General features: G+C 44.2%; 1 protein-coding gene across 1 annotated transcript in view; it reads left to right on the top strand.

Moving 5' to 3' along the window:
* The window catches only part of LOC126162381 (EGFR adapter protein-like), a 1239193-nt gene that overhangs the window by 1203695 nt on the left and 12183 nt on the right, over positions 1–23315 (top strand). The window contains exons 8-10 of the mRNA XM_049918894.1: positions 4402–4634; positions 10685–10897; positions 18425–18596. Coding sequence (XP_049774851.1) covers positions 4402–4634; positions 10685–10897; positions 18425–18596 — 618 coding nt within the window. The remainder of the gene's footprint in view (positions 1–4401; positions 4635–10684; positions 10898–18424; positions 18597–23315) is intronic.

The following is a 23315-nucleotide window of genomic DNA, read 5'->3' as shown; positions in this document are numbered from 1 at the left end:
TGGCATTCATATTTGTGCCCTGTTCATGGAACCTTTTTTTGTTATATATGTGCTAAATTCACAGAGTACAGGTTTCCTCTAGTTTTCTAAGTTTCTACTATGTATATATGGCAGATGTAGAACAGCAAATGGTTGCATGAACGGGACAAAAAAATGAATGTCACTTAAGCTGCGTAACATGGATAGGCGAAACATATAAGGTACTAAAGAATAAAATTTTAGCTGCAAAAAACAGAAATTTTGTTATGTTTATTACAAAACATAAATAAAGTCACCAGCTGAGGAAAGTGGCTCGGTAATTAACGTTATGGCGAAATCTGATATCGATCAGATCATCGAAGGCTGAGAGAAGTTTAAGGACGATAACCGGTGAAGAAGCTTCGTTTGTCAACTCTTCCCCGGCCGGGGTGGCCGAGCAGTTCTAGGCGCTTCAGTCTGGAACCGCGCGACCACTGCGGTCGCAGGATCGAATCCTGCCTCGGGCATGGATGTATGTGATGTCCTTAGGTTAGTTAGGTTTAAGTAGTTCTAAGTTCTACGGGACTGATGACCTCAGACGTTAAGTCCCATAGTGCTCAGAGCCATTTTTTTTCAACTTTCGCATAAGGTAAACAAAATTTTGGTGACACTTGGACATTAAAGCGAGTACACAACCACAGAAAGGACACCAAATTTCATACGTATATGTTGCTAGTCGCATATAATAAAAAAAGGGCTATGTATTTTTGATGATCTTCAAATACAGTAAAACTTGTTGGATGGTCAATTCAGTTTCACGTGTTTTGCAGTAAACGGTTCTACTACGCTTCGAAGAAACGGCAGGAAAACAACAAGTGTTTTACGTCTCTTCTTTTTCTGTGGGTCACAGAAAGGTTTAAACTTGATGCCTCTCTGATGGAAGTGGAAAAGAGTTGAAATATGGTTCGTACGCATTCGTACGAAGGCAGCTATCAACTTCCTGCTCATCTGAAATTTTCTAAACCAGGAGGAGTTTAGATTTACTACTTGGATCGGAGCGTAGCAGATTATGAAGATCAAAAATTGTGATTACATACTTAAAAATATCCTGTGGCAAAAATAGTACTGTAGCACAGAAAATGAACCAAAAATTGACAGCTGCAGGTGGTACGGGATCATTCAAAAATTTTGCCGGTATATGAGTTACCTTACATTTTTGGCTGAGGAACATTACTTCCCAGGTGGCGCAGCTTGGCAAGTAACTGCAGGAGTGTGCGTCTGGGAGCGAAAACGGCAGGCAAAAATGGAATCAGAAGCAAATCCGGCAGGTTATGGGCACGGAACAGATGTCGTTTCGGGATTACCAGAAGATAACTTCGTCTCCAATATCCTCCCTTCTCAGTATTTTCGCAGATCCCGTCGCGTGGGAATGGGAGCCACCCGATACATAATCAGCGTAATCTGTATCAGCTTCTGTAATCGGCTTACAGAAGGCAAGGAAGAAAAGAAATTCGTAATAAGTCGAGAAGGATCGAAGAAGCGGGGAAAGGGATGGGGGGAGGTGGCTGCGAAGCCACGCGGTGACGCATCGATCTGGGGAGACGAGCTCCGAGAACCGATAACAGGCGCCAGGGGTTGGAAGGCATCTCGTGTCACGGCCAGAGAGCACTGCTGTGATCTCAGGGCGCGGAACTGTACACGGGCTACTCCGGTCTGTCGTGAAATGGAAACGAAAGTGAAAATGTGACGAAGCTGTGCGCAGATGTTTTGGGCAGTGTCTCTGGTATGTCCATCGATCACGTCAGCTTTCATCAATTCCGTGCGCGCAGTGAGCGCGTAAAGGTGCTTATAAAATATTGTCTCCCACCAAATATGAGTACGAACTGTGAGATTTCGCCTGATTTCTAGCTGCACACGAAACGTAACTGTCATGTATTTCCTTCTTCACGACAGTTCTCGGCCGCACACCGCAGGGGGAATAAGGACGCTGCAGAAGCGATATCTATGGGAAGTGTTTGATCACCAACCATAGCTCCCGAACTTGTCTCCCTCAGAGTTTCATCACTCCTCAGATGAAATGCTGCCTGTGAAGGCAACATTTTGGCACAGACATGGTCGGAGCGGCGACTATGTAGAGAAGTAGCAGGAAGGTTTAGCTAACAATTGCAAATAAAACATTTTTGACTTTCACTGTAATTTCTATTTCGCGAGTGAGCGGACCTTGATAAACGAATAGTCCTAGTACAGGCGATGAAGGACGCAGTATTTCGTACGTAGCAGTGAAAGGGGCTGTTTGGGGGCCGCAAGCAGGGAGGTACGCGCCTTACTGACGGACACTCATCACTTTCCAGGCAAACTGCTGAAGCTACTGCTTTTCCACTTATTCCCTTATTTGAACACAGCGGACAATAAATGTCAAAGCGGGAAATATATCTGATAACTTGTAAAATCTCGTCTAGCACGGAAAACTTGCTCGGTTCGATGAAGTAAAGAGTCGACAAGCATGCTACATATAGCCACTCATTTATCCTGTGTTGTTTTGGTCTTCAGTCCAGAGACTGGTTTGATGCAGCTCTCATGCTACTCTATCCTGTGCAAACTTCTTCATCTCGCAGTACCTACTGCAATCTACATCCTTCTGAATCTGTTTAGTGTATTCATCTCTTGTCTCCCTCTACGATTTTTACCCGCCATGCTGCCATCCAATACTAAATTGGTGAGCCCTTGATGCCTCAGAATATGCCCTACCAACCGATCCCTTCTTCTAATCAAGTTGTGCCACAAATTTCTCTTCTGTCCAATTCTATTCAATACCTCCTCATTAGTTACGTGATCTACCCATCTAATCTTCAGCATTCCTCTGCAGCACCACATTTCGAAAGCTTCTATTCTCTTCTTGTTTAAACTATTTATCGTCCACGTTTCACTTCCATACATGGCTACAATACCTACAAATACTTTCAGAAACGACATCCTGGCAAATCTATACTCAATGTTAACAAATTTCTCTTGTTCAGAAATGCTTTCCTTGCCATTATCAGTCTACATTTTATATCCTTTCTACTTCGATCATCATCAGTTATTTTGCGCCCCAAACAGCAAAACTCATTTACTACTTTAAGCACTCACTTCCTAATCTAAATGCTGCAGCATCACCCGATTTAATTCTACTACATTCCATTATTCTCGTTTTGCTTTTGTTATTGATCCTGTAGGTAAGCAAACTGCAGGAAAGCTGATTGCTGCATCTGACCCTGTGGGATTGAGATGTAATTTAGCGGCCCAGACTGGGCGCGATGAGCGCGGAAATGCTCGACAAATCGCGGGGTCATGCATGCAGCCCCGGTCAACACGGCTATTGTCGTGTTGGACGTCCCTAGCCATTATACTGCTGATGGTTGTCCATATTCCAACTGCAAATATATTTCATGTGGGGTGTAAAATGAAACACCTTTCACCCGCATAGTTTCCAAACTTATTTTATTTGGCTAGCAGTTTCAGCGATTTGCTACGCTGTCTTCAGGGTCCTGATCGACGTGTAGAAAGATTCCACTTGGGTTCTGATCAAAATAAGGGCCAGCAGTACTGGTGTTAGTAGATTTCTGCTTGCTATAGCGATATTTTCCACTTTTCGTGTAGCCGGTCGATGTGGCGGAGAGGTTCTAGGCGCTTCAGTCCGGAACCGCGGTGCTGCTACGGACTCAGGTTCGAATCCTGCCTCCGGCATGGATGTTTGTGATGTCGATAGGTTGTATTGTATTGTATTCTGCGTTAACCGGGGACCTAGCAATGACGGAGAGGCTCCGTCCCCGCCGCAGTGGCAGTGGTCCACAACCCTATGACGACTGCCGCAGTCCACTTCACCTCCCCGCCGCCCCACACCGAACCCAGTGCTGTTGTGCGGTTCGGACCCCGGTGGACCCCCAAGGGAACGTCTCACACCAGACGAGTGTAACCCCTATGTTTGCGCGGTATAGTAACGGTGGTGTACGCGTACGTGGAGAACTTGTTTGCGCAGCAATCGCCGACATAGTGTAACGTGGAATAAGGGGAACCAGCCCGCATTCGCCGAGGCAGATGGAAAACCGCCTAAAAACCATCCACAGACTGGCCGCTTCACCGGAACTCGACACAAATCCGCCTGGCGGATTCTTGCCGGGGACCGGCGCTTCTTCCCACCCGGATAGGCGTGCGTTAGACCGCACGGCCAACCGGGTGTCCGTAAGTTACTTAGGTTTAAGTAGTTGTAAGTCCAGGGAACTGATGACCTCAGATGTTAAGGCCCATATTGCTTAGCGCCATTTGAATCATTTGAACCTTTCGTGTATTTCGTAACGGCTGTTGTTGCCTCAGTGCCTGTTACTTTTGACTTGCATTCGTGTCCGAAGGAACATTTCATTGTAATTCAGAATAACACAGGCATCCAAATATGGTGTTCCGCAGAAGTCGGGTGACGAGCTGGAGATGCGCCCTCTAGGCGGCGGCCGATCGATGGCGGCACTGACGGACGACTCGCCCAGCAGCGACGAGAGCAACTCGCCCACCGACCTCAACTCGTACCGCCGCCTCGGCGACAAGCCGGCACTCGTCAAGCGGCTGGGCCTGCAGGGGGGCGGTGGGGGCGGCGGGGGCGGCGGCGGCCACTCCGAGGACAGCCGGCCGCTGCTGGCCGCCGAGCACTGCCCCCGCGGCGCCTCCACCCCCGCCGCCGACGCCAGCAGGCTGCCCCCGGGTTGCGACAGGTAAGCCGACACAGTGGGTGGATCACATCATGGAGAACACCTTGTAATACGAGGGTATTAATTTCGCAAAAATTTACTTATTGTCTAATGTATTTTATTCTAGTCTTTGATCACAATATGAAGTCGTTAGACGATGACCGGTTTCAGTCCGTAATGACCATCCTTAGATCTTTTTTACACCATGTCCTAATGTGATAAGGCCATAATGCCATCGTCAAAACAAATATTTACAATTTTTACAGAAAGCAGATGGCAGTTATAAGAGTCGAGGGGTATGAAAGGGAAGCAGTGGTTGGGAAGGGAGTGAGACAGGGTTGTAGCCTATCCCCGATGTTATTCAATCTGTATATTGAGCAAGCAATAAAGGAAACAAAAGAAAAGTTCGGAGTAGGCATTAAAATCCATGGAGAAGAAATAAAAACCTTGAGGTTCGCCGATGACATTGTAATTCTGTCAGAGACGGCAAAGGACTTGAAAGATAAACACCAGAAATTGCAAAACGAGGACAGTGGAATTCAGTCGAATTAAATCAGGTGACGCTGACGGTATTAGATTACAAAGTGGGACACGTATAATAGTAAATATATTTTGCTAGTTGTCGAGGTAAGTAATTGATGATCGACCAAGTAGAGACGATATGAAATGCATACTGGGAATGCCAAGAAAAACGTTTCTGAAGACGATAAATTTATTAACACCGAGTATTGATTTAAGTGTCAGTCTTTTCTGAATGTATTTGTGTGGAGTGTATCCTTGTATGGAAATGAAACATGGGCGATAAACAGTTTAGACAGGAATCGAATAGAAACTCTCGAACTGTTGTGCTACAGAAGAATGCTGCAGATTAGATGGGTTGATCACATAACTAATGAGGAAGTACTGAACGGAATTGGGGGAGAAGAGGAATTTATCGCACTATTTGACTAGAAGAATGTGTCCTTTGGTAGGCATCAAGGGCTCACCAATTTAGTACTGAAGGGAAGCGTGGAGGGTTACAATCATAAAGAGAGATCAATAGATGAGTACGCTTTGCAGATTCAGAAGGATGTAGGGTGCAGTAGTTATTCGGAGATAAAGAGGCACAGGATAGAGTAGCATGAAGAGCTGCATGAAACCACTCTGGACTGAAGACTACAACAACAACAACAACAACAACATCTACATTTACATACATTCTCCACAAGCCACCATCCGCTCCATGGCGTACGGAACATTGTTACGACACTGGGGAGACGATTCTTTGGTACTGACAGCTAATTAGAGTCTTTGATTACCTAGTGACCACGGGAACCTATCCAGTGATGGGCTGCGCTTGTGCTGGTAGCCGCACAGCAAGGCTAACGCTCGCGCTTGAGTTTTCTTCGTGTAACTGGTGCTGTTATTTCGCTTTGTTTAAGTAGACGTCTGTTTCTTAATTATTTGGTTACTGTCATTTTTTTTGTCTTTATTCACTTCAGTTTCATTTGAGACCGTGTCCAGTGCGACGCCTGGTGCACAATCAACATGTGAAGGGAAACGCCGGCCTGATTGGCCGTGCGGTTCTAGGCGCTACAGTCTGGAGCCGAGCGACCGCTACGGTCGCAGGTTCAAATCCTGCCTCGGGCATGGATGTGTCTGATACCCTTAGGTTAGTTAGGTTTAATTAGTTCTAAGTTCTAGGCGACTGATGACCTCAGAAGTTAAGTCGCATAGTGCTCAGAGCCATTTGAAGGGAAATGGAAGGATAAAAACCTGCTGCACAGATCAGCTTGAGGATTCGTGTGTACGGTGAAGCTCGGATTTCAGAAAAAAAGGTGATCCCTTGTTTGGTTATGTTTGCAAAGAGAACTGCAACAGCTATGAAAGTAAGCCAAACACTGACGTAACGATAGGGGAAGAACAAAACAAAACAGACTGTGATTAGACTGGCCCAACGAGGTCGTCGTCATATATACATGGTGATATTACAAACGTACTTCGATGGAGGAGACGGGTAGATGTTAAAGTAAAGGACCCTGATCGTGGAAGGATCGTGTCGAAAGTAGTAAGCGAAAATTGTTCTGATAATTCTGACAGTGCAATGCACGTACCGACACTGTTGCTGGTAAGGTTGTAGGTAGGCAACGTTCAGAGGGGTTAGTATGGCCTAAAACAAGAAAAATCTCTAGTAAATGTGAACTCCATAACGCATACCTTGAGAGCTCTGCGCACTTGGCCATCTTCGACACTGTGAAATACATCTCTTGTACTGCAAGCTCTTTGGTTTCCCTATTTTTGGAATAGGTAATATGGACTAAAAGAAGGAAAAGTGAGCAAAGAAGGAAAAGTGAGCAAAGAAGGAAAAATCAGCAGTAAATATGGGCTCTCAAGATGTATGCGCACTTGTTTAGTAGAAGAGATGGTGCCTTACGTGAAATGTACATTGGCGGCAGTCGAATTGCTCTTCAGTTAGCTTCAGATGCCGATTCTCACAATTTTCTCATCAGAGATTCGTGGAAAGGACATCTAATTGCCTCGATGTGTTCATTTAATCAGACCATTTGGGGATCCCAAAGACTCCGGCAATGCTCAAGAATAGGTCGTACTAATGTTTTGTATGCGGTCACCTTCATGTATCGGCTTCACTTTCCTAGATTCTGGCAATAAACGAAGACGACCATTCCCTTCGCCTACTACTGACCTTACGTGTGAACTTGTGTAGTCCTCTCACACTTCTCTGGGGCACTCACGTCTGCCGTGCGGGGTAGCCGTTAGGTCTCAGGCGTCTTGCCACGGTTCGCGCGACTCCCCAGTCAGAGGTTCGAGTCCTCCTTCGAGCATGGGTGTGTGTGTGTTGTCATTAGCGTAAGTTAGTTTAAATAGTGCGTAAGCCTAAGAAACGATGACCTCAGCGGTTTGGTAACCATAGTCCTTTCCACAAATTTCCAAATTTCCACTCACGTCTCTGGTCAATACTCGCCGTTGAGTACAACGTATTGATTTCTATTATTTAAGAAGTCTTGGAGTCGCTCATATATCTGGGAACCTAATCCGCATGCTCGGAAGTTCGTTAACAGTCTACAGTGGGTCACAGTATCAAACGCTTTCTGGAAATCTAAGAATATATAATCTGCCAGTTACTCTCCATCCAAGGTTCGCGGTAGCCATGTGGTAAAAGAGAAAGCTGAGTTTCGCACGATGAAGTGAGACTGTGTTCAGGAATTCTGCAGTATATCGATGTTAAAGATATTGGTCTGCAAATCTGAGCGTGCATTAATTTACCCTTCTTACTCGTATTCATTTGCATGAGTCACCTTCGCTTTTTTCCAGTTGCTTGGGAGTTTCCATGGGGTGAGAGGCGATAAATCCTAGTTTGGTAAAGGGTCAATGCCGTAGAGTACTCTGTGTGAAACCGAATTAAGATTCCTTCCTGACCCGGAGACTTATTTGTTTTCAACATTTTCTGCTGCTTCTCTGCTGCAGGGATGCCTATTTGTTTTGCAAATAATAGATTTCAGCTATCAGTCGTCCTTTGGAATTTTGATTGGCAGATCTAGATTACAGCTACAAACTAGCCATTCTCAATGCACTATCATTTTTGATCAATGCATGTAATGCCTGTTGGTCGGACTTATCCACAGTTCAGAGATACGTTGCATGTAATAAAAATATTCATGTAGTAAAACAAGCCTTACTTAATGAGCATGAGAAGGTGATTTAATAGTACTGTCTCTCCACATTAATGAAGTCAACAGTTTCACCATTTTGAAATGCAATTGTAATTGCTTCATTGCGCAGTTTATCCATCTTACGTGGACACACGTTCAAGGATACTTCAACTCAGTGAAGACAAGGCAATAATTACCAATCAAACACACACTCTGGCTTGTAGTTTCCAACAGATTTTATGTAGCAATTGCATGACAACAGCAAATTGCTTTACCCCAGAATAAAATACATAATTGCGCAAAATTTGAAACATTACTAAAAAGACAAAATTTCTATGGGCGTCAAAGCCCACGACAAACAATAATCAATTTATAACTCTCTTTACATAAATCTTAAGAACCATACAGACAATAAATGGTTTACCGAGAAAAACTTCCACAGAAACAGGATAACTGTTAAAATATAACAGCAGGAACAACTCCCAATTTCTCTTTCAGTATAAGACATTAATAACCAAGTACAATGAAAGACATCTTTCAGGTATTACAAAATTCCAGTAACAGGTAATGGCACATCAGAGGTGCACGAAAACTACAACTCAGATCGAGCCTGAATGAAAGCTAAAAGGAACGGTGAAGAAGGAAAGATGAATGCCTCGGCGTCACTTGTAACAGATAATAAGATACTTAAATTAATTCTACTGGTAAACACAGCGACCGCGTTATCGATTCCAATCCAAACTGGCCGCCGCCAAGGCGTCGTTCCCCAGTTAAACGACCAGCTACAAAGGACAATGTGCACCGCTGATTATACCACTGAAAAAACAACATAAAACAACACAGCAATTGGCAGTATCCTGGATAACACAATCCTTCAAACATCAGGAAAATTTCAAAACAGGAATACAATTACTCTTTGCAGCCAGTTTAATTCCTTTGCAATCACTCTCTACAACAACAGCTCACCCTCCCTTTGCACAGGAACCACAATACATAAAAATTCACCGTAAGAACACTGCAGAATGTGTAGAAACAAGAACACATACTCTGTCTATCTTTCTAAATAACAGTTACATACAAGGAGAAAAACAATGTCATAAATCTCTAGGTGGATTAACCTTACTAACAAAAGGCAGGAAGAAGTGCTGGAAAATGGCTGGCTCTGAGCACTATGGGAGTTACGCGCGGAGGTCATCAGTCCCCTAGAACTTAGAACTACTTAAACCTAACTAACCTAAGGACATCACACACATCCATGCACGAGGTAGGATTCGAACCTGCGACCGTAGCGGTCACGCGGTTCCAGACTGAAGCGCCTAGAACCGCTTGGCCACTCCGGCCGGCTGCCAGAAAATCAAACCTGTAGATATTTCGGAGTGCACAGGCACCCACTTAGATATACACTCCTTGCCAGTATCTCAAGTGCGTCCAAAAGCAGCCAAAGCACTATTCAATAAGTTCTGCATCAGTGGTCAACAGGAAACATAACATGGACGTCCAAATAATGGGAGAGCCCTTAAATGCCAACAGCACGAAACTCATTATACGTATATACAGCAGGACTTTAAGAACCTGAATAGTCCTAACCGCTTGATTCTGTAGCGTATGCGGTTGCAGGCTGATACATCCGAAAGCTGGTTTCACATGTTCACATCGTTTAACAGCACAGATGAGACGATCGCCCTCTCACTACACGCATTACACACTCCCGAACGCGTGCACGTCTCCGTCTGTAGCCCCACTGCCTACGTCACAGAAAGGGGCAGAGCATATGCAAAGAGTGACCGCCGACAAACAGACTGCACACTGGAGCGCCAACCAACCGACCAAAAACTTCGCTCTCCCCACAGCGACGTTCGCTTAAATAGCGAAAAGCGACCAAAGAGGAAAACCGCGGCCACGCGATACAGAGTCGACTGCAGAGATGATAAATGACTACAGGAAAGCGACCAGTGCCAACGGCGCCTCGTATCAATCCATTTGAAAAGACAACACACAACAATAGAGCTCCATAAAGGCTTTAAAGACAAGTATTGGTACAAGTTCCTCCTTAATGTTTGTTTTAGTAAAGTATGTACCAAAAGTAAAGAAATTAATAATAAATCACCCCTAAAAAGGCTACTTGCAGCATTGTGCGATATGTTGATTTTGTAAAGTTTGACAACACCATACCAAAGCAGTAATCTTTGATAGTGGAAAAAATGTATTAACATAATAAAACGGAAATTTTAATATCAACACCGTCTCTGTACTGAAGTGAGAATTTAACACACTGCCTTCCCTGTCAGTTAATTGAGATCTGTACTCCGGTGCTCCCTTCCTGGCACGGTCGCTACAAATAGTGATGGATGTCGACAGCCCGCCGCACGCACGGACGCCGCCGCCTACGCCAGAGAAGCGCGCGCCGGTGGCGACGCCGCGCCATGCCCCCCAGCTGAGCGGCGGCAGCAGCAGCTCCGACGGCTGGGCGTCGCCGCCGCCGCCGCTGCCGGAGCGACAGGACAGCCTCGCCAGGAGGCCGGAGGCCGAGCAGCTACTCTCTGCGCCCTGGTTCCAGGCCGGCATCCCCAGGTCAGTAGCCACCAATCACTGCGTACTACTGGACCCGAACCAGAAACTCTACTGTTCCTCCTGTTACACAACTGGAATATCTGTTATAAAAGTGGCCTGAACAGTAAATGGTAAACTACCCACATACTGTGTTCTCTTCCACAACTGAGTGGTGACCTTATGTGAAACTCTGTGATCTCTGTTGCCCTTTGTTTCTCCGTGGCTGTGACGAAAATGTAGCATTTCATTTGTGACCACAACTAGTCACGTAATATTATACCAAAGCGCCAAAGAACCTGGTATTGGCATGCGTATTCAAATACAGAGATATGTAGACGAACAGAATGTAGCGCTGCGGTCGGCAACGCCTATATAAGTGTCTGGCGCAGTTGTTAGATCAGTTACTGCTGTTTCAATGGCAGGTTATCAAGATTTAAATGAGTCTGAACGTGGTGTTACAGTCGGCGTACGAGCGATGGGACACAGCTTCTCCGAGGTAACGTTGAAGTGGGGATTTTCCCGTACGACCATTTCAGGGTGTACCGTGTATATCAGGAATATGGTATAGCATCAAACATCAAATCTCCGACATCGGTGCGGTTGGAAAAGCATCCTGCAAAAACAGGAACAACGATGACTGAAGAGAAACGTTCAGCGTGACAGACGGACAACCCTTCCCCAAACGATTGCAGATTTCAGTGCTGGGTTATCAACAAGTGTCAGCGCGTGCGAACTATTCGACGAAACATAATAGATATGGGCTTGTGGCGCCAGGAGGCATGCGCGAGATAGCCTCTGGAGTCGCTATATCTTCAGTGACCTCGGTGGCTCAGATGGACAGAGCATCTGCCATGTAAGCAGGAGATCCCGGCTTCGAGTTTTAACATACAGGGTGGTCCACTGATCGTGACCGGACCAAATATCTCACGAAATAAGTGTAAAAAAACTAAAAAGAACGAAACTCGTCTGACTTGAAGGGGGAAACCAGATGACGCTATGGTTGGCCCGCTAGATCGCGCTGCCATAGGTCGAATGGATATCAATTGCGTTTTTTTTTAAAATAGGAACCCCCATTTTTATTAAAAATTCGTGAAGTACGTAAAGAAATATTAATGTTTTAGTTGGACCACTTTTTTCGCTTTGTGATACATGGCGCTGTTCTAGTCACAAAAATATGGCTCACAATTTTAGACGAACAGTTGGTAACAGGTAGGTTTTTTAAATTAAAATACAGAACGTAGGTACGTTTGAACATTCTGTTCGATTGTTCCAATGTGATACATGTACCTTTGTGAACTTATTATTTCTGAGAACGCATGCTGTTACTAGGTGATTACCTGTAAATACCGCATTAATGCAATAAATGCTCAAAATGATGTCCGTCAACTTCAATGCATTTGGCAATACGTGTAACGACATTCCTCTCTACAGCGAGTAGTTCGCCTTGCGTAATGTTCGCACATGCATTGACAATGCGCTGACGCATGTTGTCAGGCGTTGTCGGTAGATCACGATAGCAAATATCCTTCAACTTTCCCACACAGAAAGAAATCCGGGGACGTCAGATACCGTGAACGTGCGGGCCATGGTGTGGTGCTTCGACGACCAATCCAAGTGTCATGAAATATGCTATTCAATACCGCTTCAACCGCACGCGAGCTGTGTCCCGGACATCCATCATGTTGGAAGTACATCGTCATTCTGTCATGCAGCGAACCATCTTGTAGTAACATCGGTAGAACAATACGTAGGAAATCAGCATACATTGCACCATTTAGATTGCCATCGATAAAATGAGGGCCAATTATCCTTCCTCCCGTAATGCCGCACCATACATTAACCCGCCAAGGTCGCTGATGTTCCACTTGTCGCAGCCATCGTGGATTTTCCGTTGCCCAATAGTGCATATTATGCCGGTTTACGTTACCGCTGTTGGTGAATGACGCTTCGTCGCTAAATACAACGCGTGCAAAACATCTGTCATCGTCCCGTAATTTCTCTTGTGCCCACTGGCAGAACTGCACACAACGTTCAAATTTCTGGTGCATAGAAATATGGTACGGGTGCAATCGATGTTGATGTAGCCTTCCCTTCTTAATTAACGAAATAATTATTATTATAGTTTTGTGTTTCAAGCATTAGTAAATTGTTAAGGGATACTAATGATGTTGAAATAAATGTAGAAACAACCGTATGTAACTGACTCACATAAGAAATTCATGAAGAAACACTTTCGCATATATATGTAACTGCAGCTTATCCCTCTGAAAGCAAGAGAATATTGAAATATATTTCATGCATGATGGTTCAAATTGCTCTGAGCATTATGGGACTTCTGAGTTCCGCAGTCCCCTAGACTTAGAACTACTTAAACCTAAGGACATCACACACACCCATGCCTGAGGCAGGATTGGAACCTGCGACTGTAGCAGCCACGTGGATCCGGACTGAAGCGCCTAGAACCGCTCGGCTACCGCGGCCGGCTCATGCATGATGAACGTGTATTTCTGTTGTTGTCGCTTTTCATTATGATAGGCACTTTCATTGATATGCTATAATTTTGTATAGAGTCTAATGATTAGCACGTTGATAAACTTCATTCGGCTTTTTGTACATATAATTACTTCTCCTTCCAGAAGCGCATGAGTTGAAAATTCCTGCCGTTCGTGGCTCATATGTAATGACAGTATTGAACTGCCTCCTTCTGTGATGGGAAACCGGATTATTGCTTCTGAGATCTTATTATCGCGTCTTTTTGGATTTTCCCTTCAGCTACAGTTATGGTGTATCGCGTTATGTAGACGTTTCTTATGTTGCACGTTCTGTGATTTAACTGGAAGTGTAATGACGATAACTGCACCTTCTTGAGTCGGTATACAACGTCTTTGCGCAAAAGGTTAGAGGTTTCGCTGTTTGCTAAATTATGTCGATCGCTGAGGCATAGCACGAAGTCGGCGTTCCAAAACATCCCAAAGGATTCAGGTCAGGACTCTGTGCGGGCCAGTCCATTACAGGGATGTTATTGTCGTGTAACCACTCCTTAACAGGCCGCGCGTTATGAGCAGGTGCTCGATCGCGTTGAAAAGTGCAATCGCCATCTCCGAATTGCTCTTCAACAGTAGGAAGCAAGAAGGTGCTTAAAACATCATTGTAGGCCTGTGCTGTGATAGTGCCACGCCAAACAACAAGTGGTGCAAGCCCCCTCCATGAAAAACATGACCACACCATAACACCTACGCCTCCGAATTTTACTATTGGCACTACACACGCTAGTAGATGACGTCCACCGGGCGTTCGCCATATCCACACACTGCCATCGGATCGCTACATTCTGTACCGTATTTCGTTACTCCACACGACCGTCCATCCACTGTTCAATCGTCCAATGTTTACACTCCTTGCACCAAGCGAGGCGTCGTTTGGTACTTACCGTCGTGGTGTGTGGCTTACGAGCAGCCGCTCGGCCATGAAATCCAAGTTTTCTCACTTCCCGCCTCAATGGCACAGTACTTGCAGTGGACCCATATGCAGTTTGGAATTCCTGTGCGATGGTCTGGATAGATGTCTACCTATTACACATTGTGACCCCCTTCAACTGTCGGGCGGCCGCGCGGGGTAACGGTGCGGTCTAAGGGCGCCTTGTCACGGTTCGCGCGCCTTCCCCCGTCGGAGGTTCGAGTCCTCCCTCGGGCATGGGTGTGTGTGCTGTCGTTTGCGTAAGTTAGTTTAAGTTAGATTAAGTAGTGCGTAAGTCTAGGGACCGATGACCTCAGCAGTTTGGTCCCATAGGCGTTACGACAAATTTCCAAACTGTTGGCAGTCTCTGTTAGTGAACAGGCGAGGTCGGCCTGTACGCTTTTGTACTGGACTTGTCCCTTCACGTTCCCACTTCACTGTCACATCGGAAACAGTGGACCTAGGAATGTGATTCTTGAGTTTCTCCCGGCGTATTTGATAATCAAAATATCCACGGGTGTGCTGCCGGTCTATAGTGTCCAACGGGCACAATATTTCGGCGATCATACATGTCGCCATCATCAGGTGAACTGACAGACTGAGCTTCTGTTAACGTGCCGGCACGGAGATCCGTACGCTATGGCTGCTCAGAGGGAACTGGGTTCGGTCGCGGCGGCGGCCGATTTAAATACCCTCCGCTCGCGGCGCGCTCCCTCCGCCGTCCGCGCCCCGCGCCACGTTCGTGCGGTGGAACAGATTGCGACGGCGTCTGAGATGACGTCGGTGTGATGGCTCTGTCCGCCGTGGTCGTCACAACTATACGTTTGCTTGATTTACTCTTGATTAACCCAATCGCTGGTTCCCAAGCCTTGCTAAGATTATAGCCACAGTCACGGTTTATGAGGTCGTCATTGGTGCGTATTTCGATGGCCTCTCTAACAACGCTGTCCCAGTATCTCGACGTCTGTACCAGAATCCTCGTGCGGTCATACTCCATGGCGTGATTTTCCGACAAACAATGTTCAGCGACTGCCGACTTGCTAGGATACATCAGTCGAGTGTGCCTCTGGTGTTCACGGCATCGATCCTCGACGGTACGCATCGTCTGACCAATATACGACTTGCCACATTGACACGGAATCTGGTACACGCCGGCCTTCCTCAAACCGAGGTCATCTTTGGCGCTCCCCACCAGTGCACGAGTTTTATTTGCAGGACAAAACACAGTTCCGACCTGGTGTTTCTTCAGAATGCGGGCGATTTTCCCCGAGAGTGCGCCTGTGTATGGAATAAATGCAGTGCGTACCTCCTCCCTTGTGACTTCATCCATCTCAACAGGTTGTGGACCTAGGAATGTTTAGAAGGGTGAAAATCTCGCGTACAGCGTCCGATTCTGCCCTCTCACGATGTCTAGTGACTACTGAGGTCGCTGTTATGGAGTACCTGGCAGTAGGTGTCAGCGCAATGCACCTAATATGAAAAACGTATGTTTTTGGGGTGGCCGGATACTTTTTATCAAGTAGTGTATATTGTTCTCAATACGTAAGGGGTGATAGGCCCCTTACTTTTGGTCACATACTGTAGATATGAGGCCGTCCCATCACCGCGCCAGGCCGGCAGTGTGTAAGGTCGCAGTATGTACTATCGATAGTCGAGCGCCCCCAGAGAGAAGTCGGTGTTGAGACCCGAGTAAGTTGTTGGCTGCTAAGCGAACTTTGCAGATTGCGGCGGGACGACCGACCGCGTCTACAATTGTTTAACGGCTGTGCGTATCACCCAAATCCGTGGGCCTGGCCTCCAGTAAATACGTGAACGACGTTAATTGAGTGATTTGTGTGATGTGTTTAAGTGTTCATTCATGCATCGTGATTACGCGTCAACCTCGCCGGACAACCGCGATTTGGACTGCAGTGAGGATTGTGTATTCAGTGCCACACGAAGAATATTGGCGTGTGACGACATTAATAGGTGACCTGTGATGAGTTAACCGTTATCACTCTGTCAGACGAAGAGAGTAACTGCCTCATTCGTGCTCTTTCGACAAAAGATATAGAACATTAACAACAAAGTACGTACCAATTATTGATACCTGACATCCTATTTAGTTTCGTTGGATTTGATAGGAAACAGTTCCCGCGCAAATAGCAAGTAGTGACTGATCAGCCTTTATCAGTTGCACTCGGTCGAACTATTTTAAACCGTTAGGCTATAATCCACTAGTCAATAACAGTGGGTTCAATAGGTAGTCTTTCAACTAGCATCGCAGATCCATTACGAACTTCTCATTCGGCATGCAAACATTCCCTGACAGTCTATGCCTACGACGCATATGGCATCTACTATGTTTCAAAGAAGACTAATATTGGTAAATGATGCAAGATTGCATTTCCGTTATTTGGCACGAGGTTTCAGTATCTCACGGAACATTTCAACCTTTACTTAACAACAAAAGCCCTATGGCCGGCTCTATTACTTCCATCTTTGGCATCTTCAGTCAAATCTCACCAGTAATAGCAACAGGGACGGAAGCAGACAAAGTCAGCGCACGTGCAATTGCCAATCAACATATCACGTTAACATAACTCAAAAATTAAGAAAATGAATAAAAAATGGCAATAACGAATGCATAGTTAAATCTGTAGAGAAACGTTGGAGCGTGAATCCTATTCGCATTTGCACTTTTTTCTTTAATTAGTGTCGATTTTTGTGGCTCTACATACACTTCCTACTGCAAAAATTGTTTTAGAAAATGGTACTAACGATACTATTCACACTCACTTGATATACAGAGGGGTCCAAAAAAATGTATACACTGTTTAAAAAGTCCGTAACTTGCAGACTAATTGTCTCATTTTTGGTGAAAGTGTAGCTTAAAGTCCAACTTAAAGATATCTCTGTAAGTGTTCGAAATAGTCACCATTAACATCCACAGACAAACGATGCTGCCGAACTGCAGCACGAACTACTGATTGCAACGTGTTCAGTTGGATATTTGCAAATGAATGTACGATGAATTCTCGAAGCCGATAAACGACGTCCTTTAGTGTTCCCCACAGGTAAAAGTCCAGATGGGTTAGGTCTGGTGAACGTGGCAGATACTCCACAGCACCTCTACGGCCTATACATCTTCGTGGTAAATTTTCATCGAGATACTCCCTAACACGATTTGAAAGTAAACTCTTCCGTTTCCATACAAGTCCTGGATGGTAGGTAAAATGGATGTCTGAAGCTTCTGAGGATACACCCCACCGGTAACTGTGCCGTCAAAGAAGAATGGCCCAATTAAGCCCTGGTAAGACAACCCACACCACACAGTTACTCCTGGCAAATTCACGGCTTTGTCTACATGGACGTTCGGATTTTCGGCGGACCAGTAGATGCAGTTGTGGCAATTTACCGTACCATTGAGTTTGAACTGTGCCTCATCAGACCACACAATCATCTCTGCAAACTCTTCATTGTTGCGCACCATGTTAGTAAACCACTCGTTTAACGAATCGTTAAACGTGTCGGTGGCTCTGTTTGATACTCATTTCGCCATTGCCGTTGAACCTCGTTAATGTTTTCGTACTTAAAATGCCACTTCAAAACTGACTTCCTTTCATCGAATGTAAGCCTTGCGCCAGCCATGTTTACTCGAGTAACTAGGTGCAACTAATAACACAACACTAACTATCTGGTGACTGGCATATGACAAAACAAAACAGCGGAATACAACGCTTTTGCGGCGATTGCCGGAACTACAAACTATTACACTACCAAAGATGAGACAACTCTGTCACGTAGTTTGCCAGTTATGAACTTTTAAACAGTGGATACATTTTTTTGGACCCCTCTGTAGTATCCAGCAGTATAGACTTCTGTCAGCTAGGAGCGCTGCTGTCGAATTGGATGACAAAAATGAGCAGGAGTGTCGTGACTGTACGTGTTAGACTGTGGTGTTACTGTGTTTGACAAGGAGATTACGTTGGAGGTGCTAGCCCTTGATAAGGGGAAATATAATAATTGTTCACGAGATCAGCAGTGAGACCGGTTGATATGCCGTTCCACCAGTGCTACACGAGTTCATGTGTGCGATGACCTTGTTCGCAGGGAGATCGCGCTGGAGGTGCTGGGCCGTGAACCGGAGGGCGCGTTCATGGTGCGCGAGAGCACCAGCAAGCCCGGCTGCTACGCGCTGTCGCTGCGCGTCCCCAGGGACTTCCAGCCGTCCGGCATCGCGCACTACCTCATCCTGCGCACCGCCAAGGGGTACAAGATCAAGGTGGGTCTGCAGTCACTCTAACAGTCTGATCGACAGCAGACGCTACCGACTTGTTTTGTTGGCGTCTAATCTGGTTCTCAAGCTTTCACTCTGCTCCAGTTGTTCTTATGATGCACTTGCTCCACAACATTTCGTTCCGAAGTGGTTGTATGGCCAATATCAGCTACTGTTCCTACCTTGTAATAAATGATATCTTGTCACTATCAGAGACACACAATGAACGGATTCTTTTGTCAACAATCTTTTGAATGGTTTTATGCAGAGCGCCTTGAATCCCTCTTCATCTCGCAGTATCACTTGCACTGCAGAACCTGTTGCAGTTTGCTGGATGTAATACAATATCAGCCTTCTCCTGCTGCAATTTTCTGGATCCAACCCGACTCTGTTTTCTACTATAACTTTTACCGTCTACAGCTCCCTCTAGTTACGTGGATGTTATTCCTCGATGTGTTAACCGTGTATTCTCAACCTTTCCGTCCTTCTTGTCAGTCTTCTCTCTACGTCCCATTCTTCGCAGGTTCTGCAGAGAACCTACCCATGCCCTATCTCATAACAGTTCACTTACGCTCTTCTGTTTTTACCCAGTCAAAAAATTCACTAGCACACTATTCTTTCCTGAAAACACGCATTCTCAGGAATTTCTTCCGCATATTACGGCCAGTGTTTGATGCTACAGACTTTTCTTGGTCAGCAATGCCTTCGTCAGGCCACTTTTCATCTCCGTGTTTCGTACGACATGTCTTACTTTGTTTTCAAGGTAGCAGAATTCCTCTATTTCGTATACGTCATGTTCCCTAGTTTTGATGTTTAGTTTATCGCTCATCTCATTTCTGCTACTCCACTTTAGTTTCGTCTTTCTTCGGTTTACTCCCTATCCGTATTATTTACTCATTACAGTATTCATTCCATTCAACACGTTAGCTGTTATTTTAATTTCCCTGAGGTTAGCAATGTCATCAGGGAATCTTACCATTGTTATCATTTTACCTTGTATTTTAAGCCCACTCTCTAAACTTTCTTTTATTTTCGACATTGCTTCTTTGACGAGTAGATAGAACAGTAGAGACTCAGGACAATATCCCTGTGCGGCACATTTTTTAATCCGAACAGTCTTATTGCTTCCTTTTGGCTCTTATGTACTTACTGTATACTACCTGCTTTTACGTTTGGCTTACACGTATTTTTCTGAGAAGTTTGAACGTCTACCGCCATTTTACAATGTAGAATTTATTTACGGCGACAAATCCTCTGAGCGTCTCTTGATTTTTTTTTTTTTTTTACACTCTTCCTTCAGTCATTAATCGCAACGTTAGAGCTGCCCTCTAGTGCTATTACCTTTCCGAAATCTAACTTATCAATACACAACAGATATTGAGTTTTTTTACTATCCTTCTGTGTATTATTCTTGTCAGCGGCTTGGATACATGAGCCGTCAACGTGTTTGTGCGATAGTGTTGCACTTATCTGCCCTTGCTATCTACAGGATTGAGTGTGTGAACATTTTTTCTTAAATTCTCACGGTATGTCTCCAGAATCATAGATTCTACATACCAACTTTGATAGACGCTTCGTTGCCACTCCCCCTACTCTCAGAAATGCTGAAAGAATGTTGTCTACAAATTCTGCTTTATTTGTCGGCAAGCACTCCAAAGCTCTATTAAACTCTTATGCTAACAATCCCCTTTGTCTATGGTTTTTCTTTCACTCGCAGTTATGACATTGTTTCTTTGTAGATGGCGGTGCTTGCCAGTCATAAAACTGTTGAAATGTGCGTCGCAATACACTTGCGAAATTCGTAAGCTGCTTCAGAGTATGACGTTTGATATACTTGGAGACAACCAACCATTCCAACATTCTGTCGCACCTGCCTCCCACAGCATTTCACGTGTGCAAGAAAACAAAGCTATTAGACTTCAGTACGTCGTTTTCAATACCAGCTTATACTTCCACTAATTGAATTCTGTCTTCTCTCACAATGAGACGTGAATCTGTAATCATGTCTCAGGGTTTCTTGGTGACAGTGTTTAATCTACTTAGGGCATGGGCCATTTCCTACCTTACCTTTCCCTACTCCGAACTCGTGCTACGTCTCAAATTGTCTCGTTATCGTCGTAAACTTGCAGTTACTTGTCATCTCACGTCATGCCACAATTGTTAGTGTTTTACTGCCTTAAACAATGTACTTGCTGTGTCCCCTTGCTTTTCCCACGTGGACAATGTGCGGATATGTCTGTAATATACCTCGCATGTACAATGTACGAATGTAAGAGCACTCAAATAGCCTTTGAATTGGTTACGAATCATACTAGCAAATACTCTTAATGCATTTAATTCACTGTCCAAAAACGTGTTTCGACCATGTGTTCGCAAAAAGCGTTATAAAATTCAAGAACAAACACAAGTAGGAAAATCCAAATCGGAAAATTAAAAACTACAAGTAAAACTCATAAAAATTACAAACATTTAGCTGAAACTCAGCTGAAAGTCCCAGAGATGACACAACATCTCCATCAGTCAAGAAAGACGTATTAGCAAAAGGAAATATATCTTTTAAGTTTCAAAAGAACTATACGTTCAAAATAAGTTAAACTACTTTAATAGGAGAAACATAAGATGTTTAGATGTAAACGGATTTCTCCCTCTTGTACACTGTGTGATTCTGCTCATTCCCAAGTTAAAAAAATACATAATTCCTAGTTTTATCGATTTTAAATATTTTAGAAAATTCAACTGATTAAAAATTATGTTGCAGCATAACCCTCTGGAAACAACAAAATTCCCCAAGTGAACTGTCTCTCTTGTCAGTCTGAAGCACCGTACAGATCTACATATTTGGTAATGCGGACCCGATTGAACTCCAGAAATGAATGACAACACGGTACGCTTTCCACTACAGCAGTGCTCACAGCTCTTGTAAAGCTTCTGACTTACCATATTGTTCTTAAATCATACTGAGAGCTATGAAAAAAATTAGGGCACGAGTAGAAACTTTAAAAAATCTTACATTTGTTCCCTACAAGATCACATTTTTAGTAAATGTGAAATGAACTTTAATTGAAATCTATTTAGGAAGAAGAAATTTAAATTTAATTGCACACAACAAAGAGTAGTTGGTAATAAATTACAAACATAAGAACAAATTTTTTTGTATCGGGCTAATGAAAAGGATGGCGCTTTTTTGTCGGCAGCAAAATTTTTAATGTTGAGGGAGTAGGTGGTGGTCATCAGAATACAGTTGTGGAAATGTTCATCTGTCAAGCTGTTTCCGTATTTGTTTTTATAAATTCACCCATAATAGAAAAAGAAACCCCACATGGACGTTTTGATCTGAACATTGTCTTGACTTAGAGACCAATTTGGACGGAAACAAAGTATTTTTCTTTAGCAACAAGAGGCCAAATATTTTCAGACAGCCGGCCGGGGTGGCCGAGCGGTTCTAGGCGCTACAGTCTGGAACCGCGCGACCGCTGCGGTCGCGGGTTCGAATCCTGCCTCGGGCATGGATGTGTGTGATGTCCTTAGGTTAGTTAGGTTTAAGTAGTTCTAAGTTCTAGGGGACTGATGACCACCGATGTTAAGTCCCATAGTGCTCAGATCCATTTGAACCATTTTCAGAGAACGAGTTTAAATGTAAATCATGTCCTCACTTGTAGTGCCTCCTGTTATGGGTATAATATTTAACAGTTCCCTTCTTATTTCGAAATTATCAAAAGCTGTTCTTGCAAAAATAGCCAACTGACCTATAAAAAGTATAGTCGTTGATTCGTCATGTTGAAGGAAAAATCAGCAGCGAACAAAGTCACTTTTAATTTATGAGGTAACACCACAAGTCATAATCGGAACCATCCTCATTATTGTACCTGCAGAACAATTTGCAGATTTCGTAATAGACATTACCTCAGTTTTATTTTTAAAACTATCTAATAACGAATGCACAGATTCTAAAAATGCTGTTTCAGTTAAGTCATCGTTTTCTTAAGGTTTCTTATCCTGTGCAGTAATGTTTGAAAATCGGAACGACACCTCACTTGCCATTTTACTATTGTCTAATGATTTAAAAAAAGTTAATTGTTGTTGTTGTTGTCTTGAGTCCTGAGACTGGTTTGATGCAGCTCTCCATGCTACTCTATCCTGTGCAAGCTTCTTCATGTCCCAGTACTTACTGCAACATACATCCTTCTGAATCTGCTTAGTGTATTCATCTCTTGGTCTCCCTCTACGATTTTTACCCTCCACGCTGCCCTCCAATGCTAAATTTGTGATCCCTTGATGCCTCAGAATATGCCCTACCAACCAGTCACTTCTTCTTGTCAAGTTGTGCCACAAACTCCTCTTCTCCCCAATTCTATTCAATACCTCCTCATTACTTATGTGACCTACCCATCTAATCTTCAGCATTCTTCTGTAGCACCACATTTCGAAAGCTTCTATTCTCTTCTTGTCCAAACTATTTATCGTCCATGTTTCACTTCCATACATGGGTACACTCCATACAAATACTTTAAGAAACAACTTCCTGACACTTAAATCTATATTCGATGTTAAAAAATTTCTCTTCTTCATAAACGCTTTCCTTGCCGTGGCCAGTCTACATTTTATATCCTCTCTACTTGGACCATCATCGTTATTTTGCTCCCCAAATAGCAAAACTCCTTTACTACTTTAAGTCTCTCATTTTCTAATTTAATTCCCTCAGCATCACCCGACTTAATTCGACTA

Source organism: Schistocerca cancellata, chromosome 1 (genome assembly GCF_023864275.1).
Source record: "Schistocerca cancellata isolate TAMUIC-IGC-003103 chromosome 1, iqSchCanc2.1, whole genome shotgun sequence".
In the NCBI taxonomy this organism is placed as follows: domain Eukaryota; kingdom Metazoa; phylum Arthropoda; class Insecta; order Orthoptera; family Acrididae; genus Schistocerca; species Schistocerca cancellata.
The sequence above is the reverse complement of the archived record's forward strand: the minus strand, read 5'-3'. Positions and strand labels throughout refer to the sequence as shown.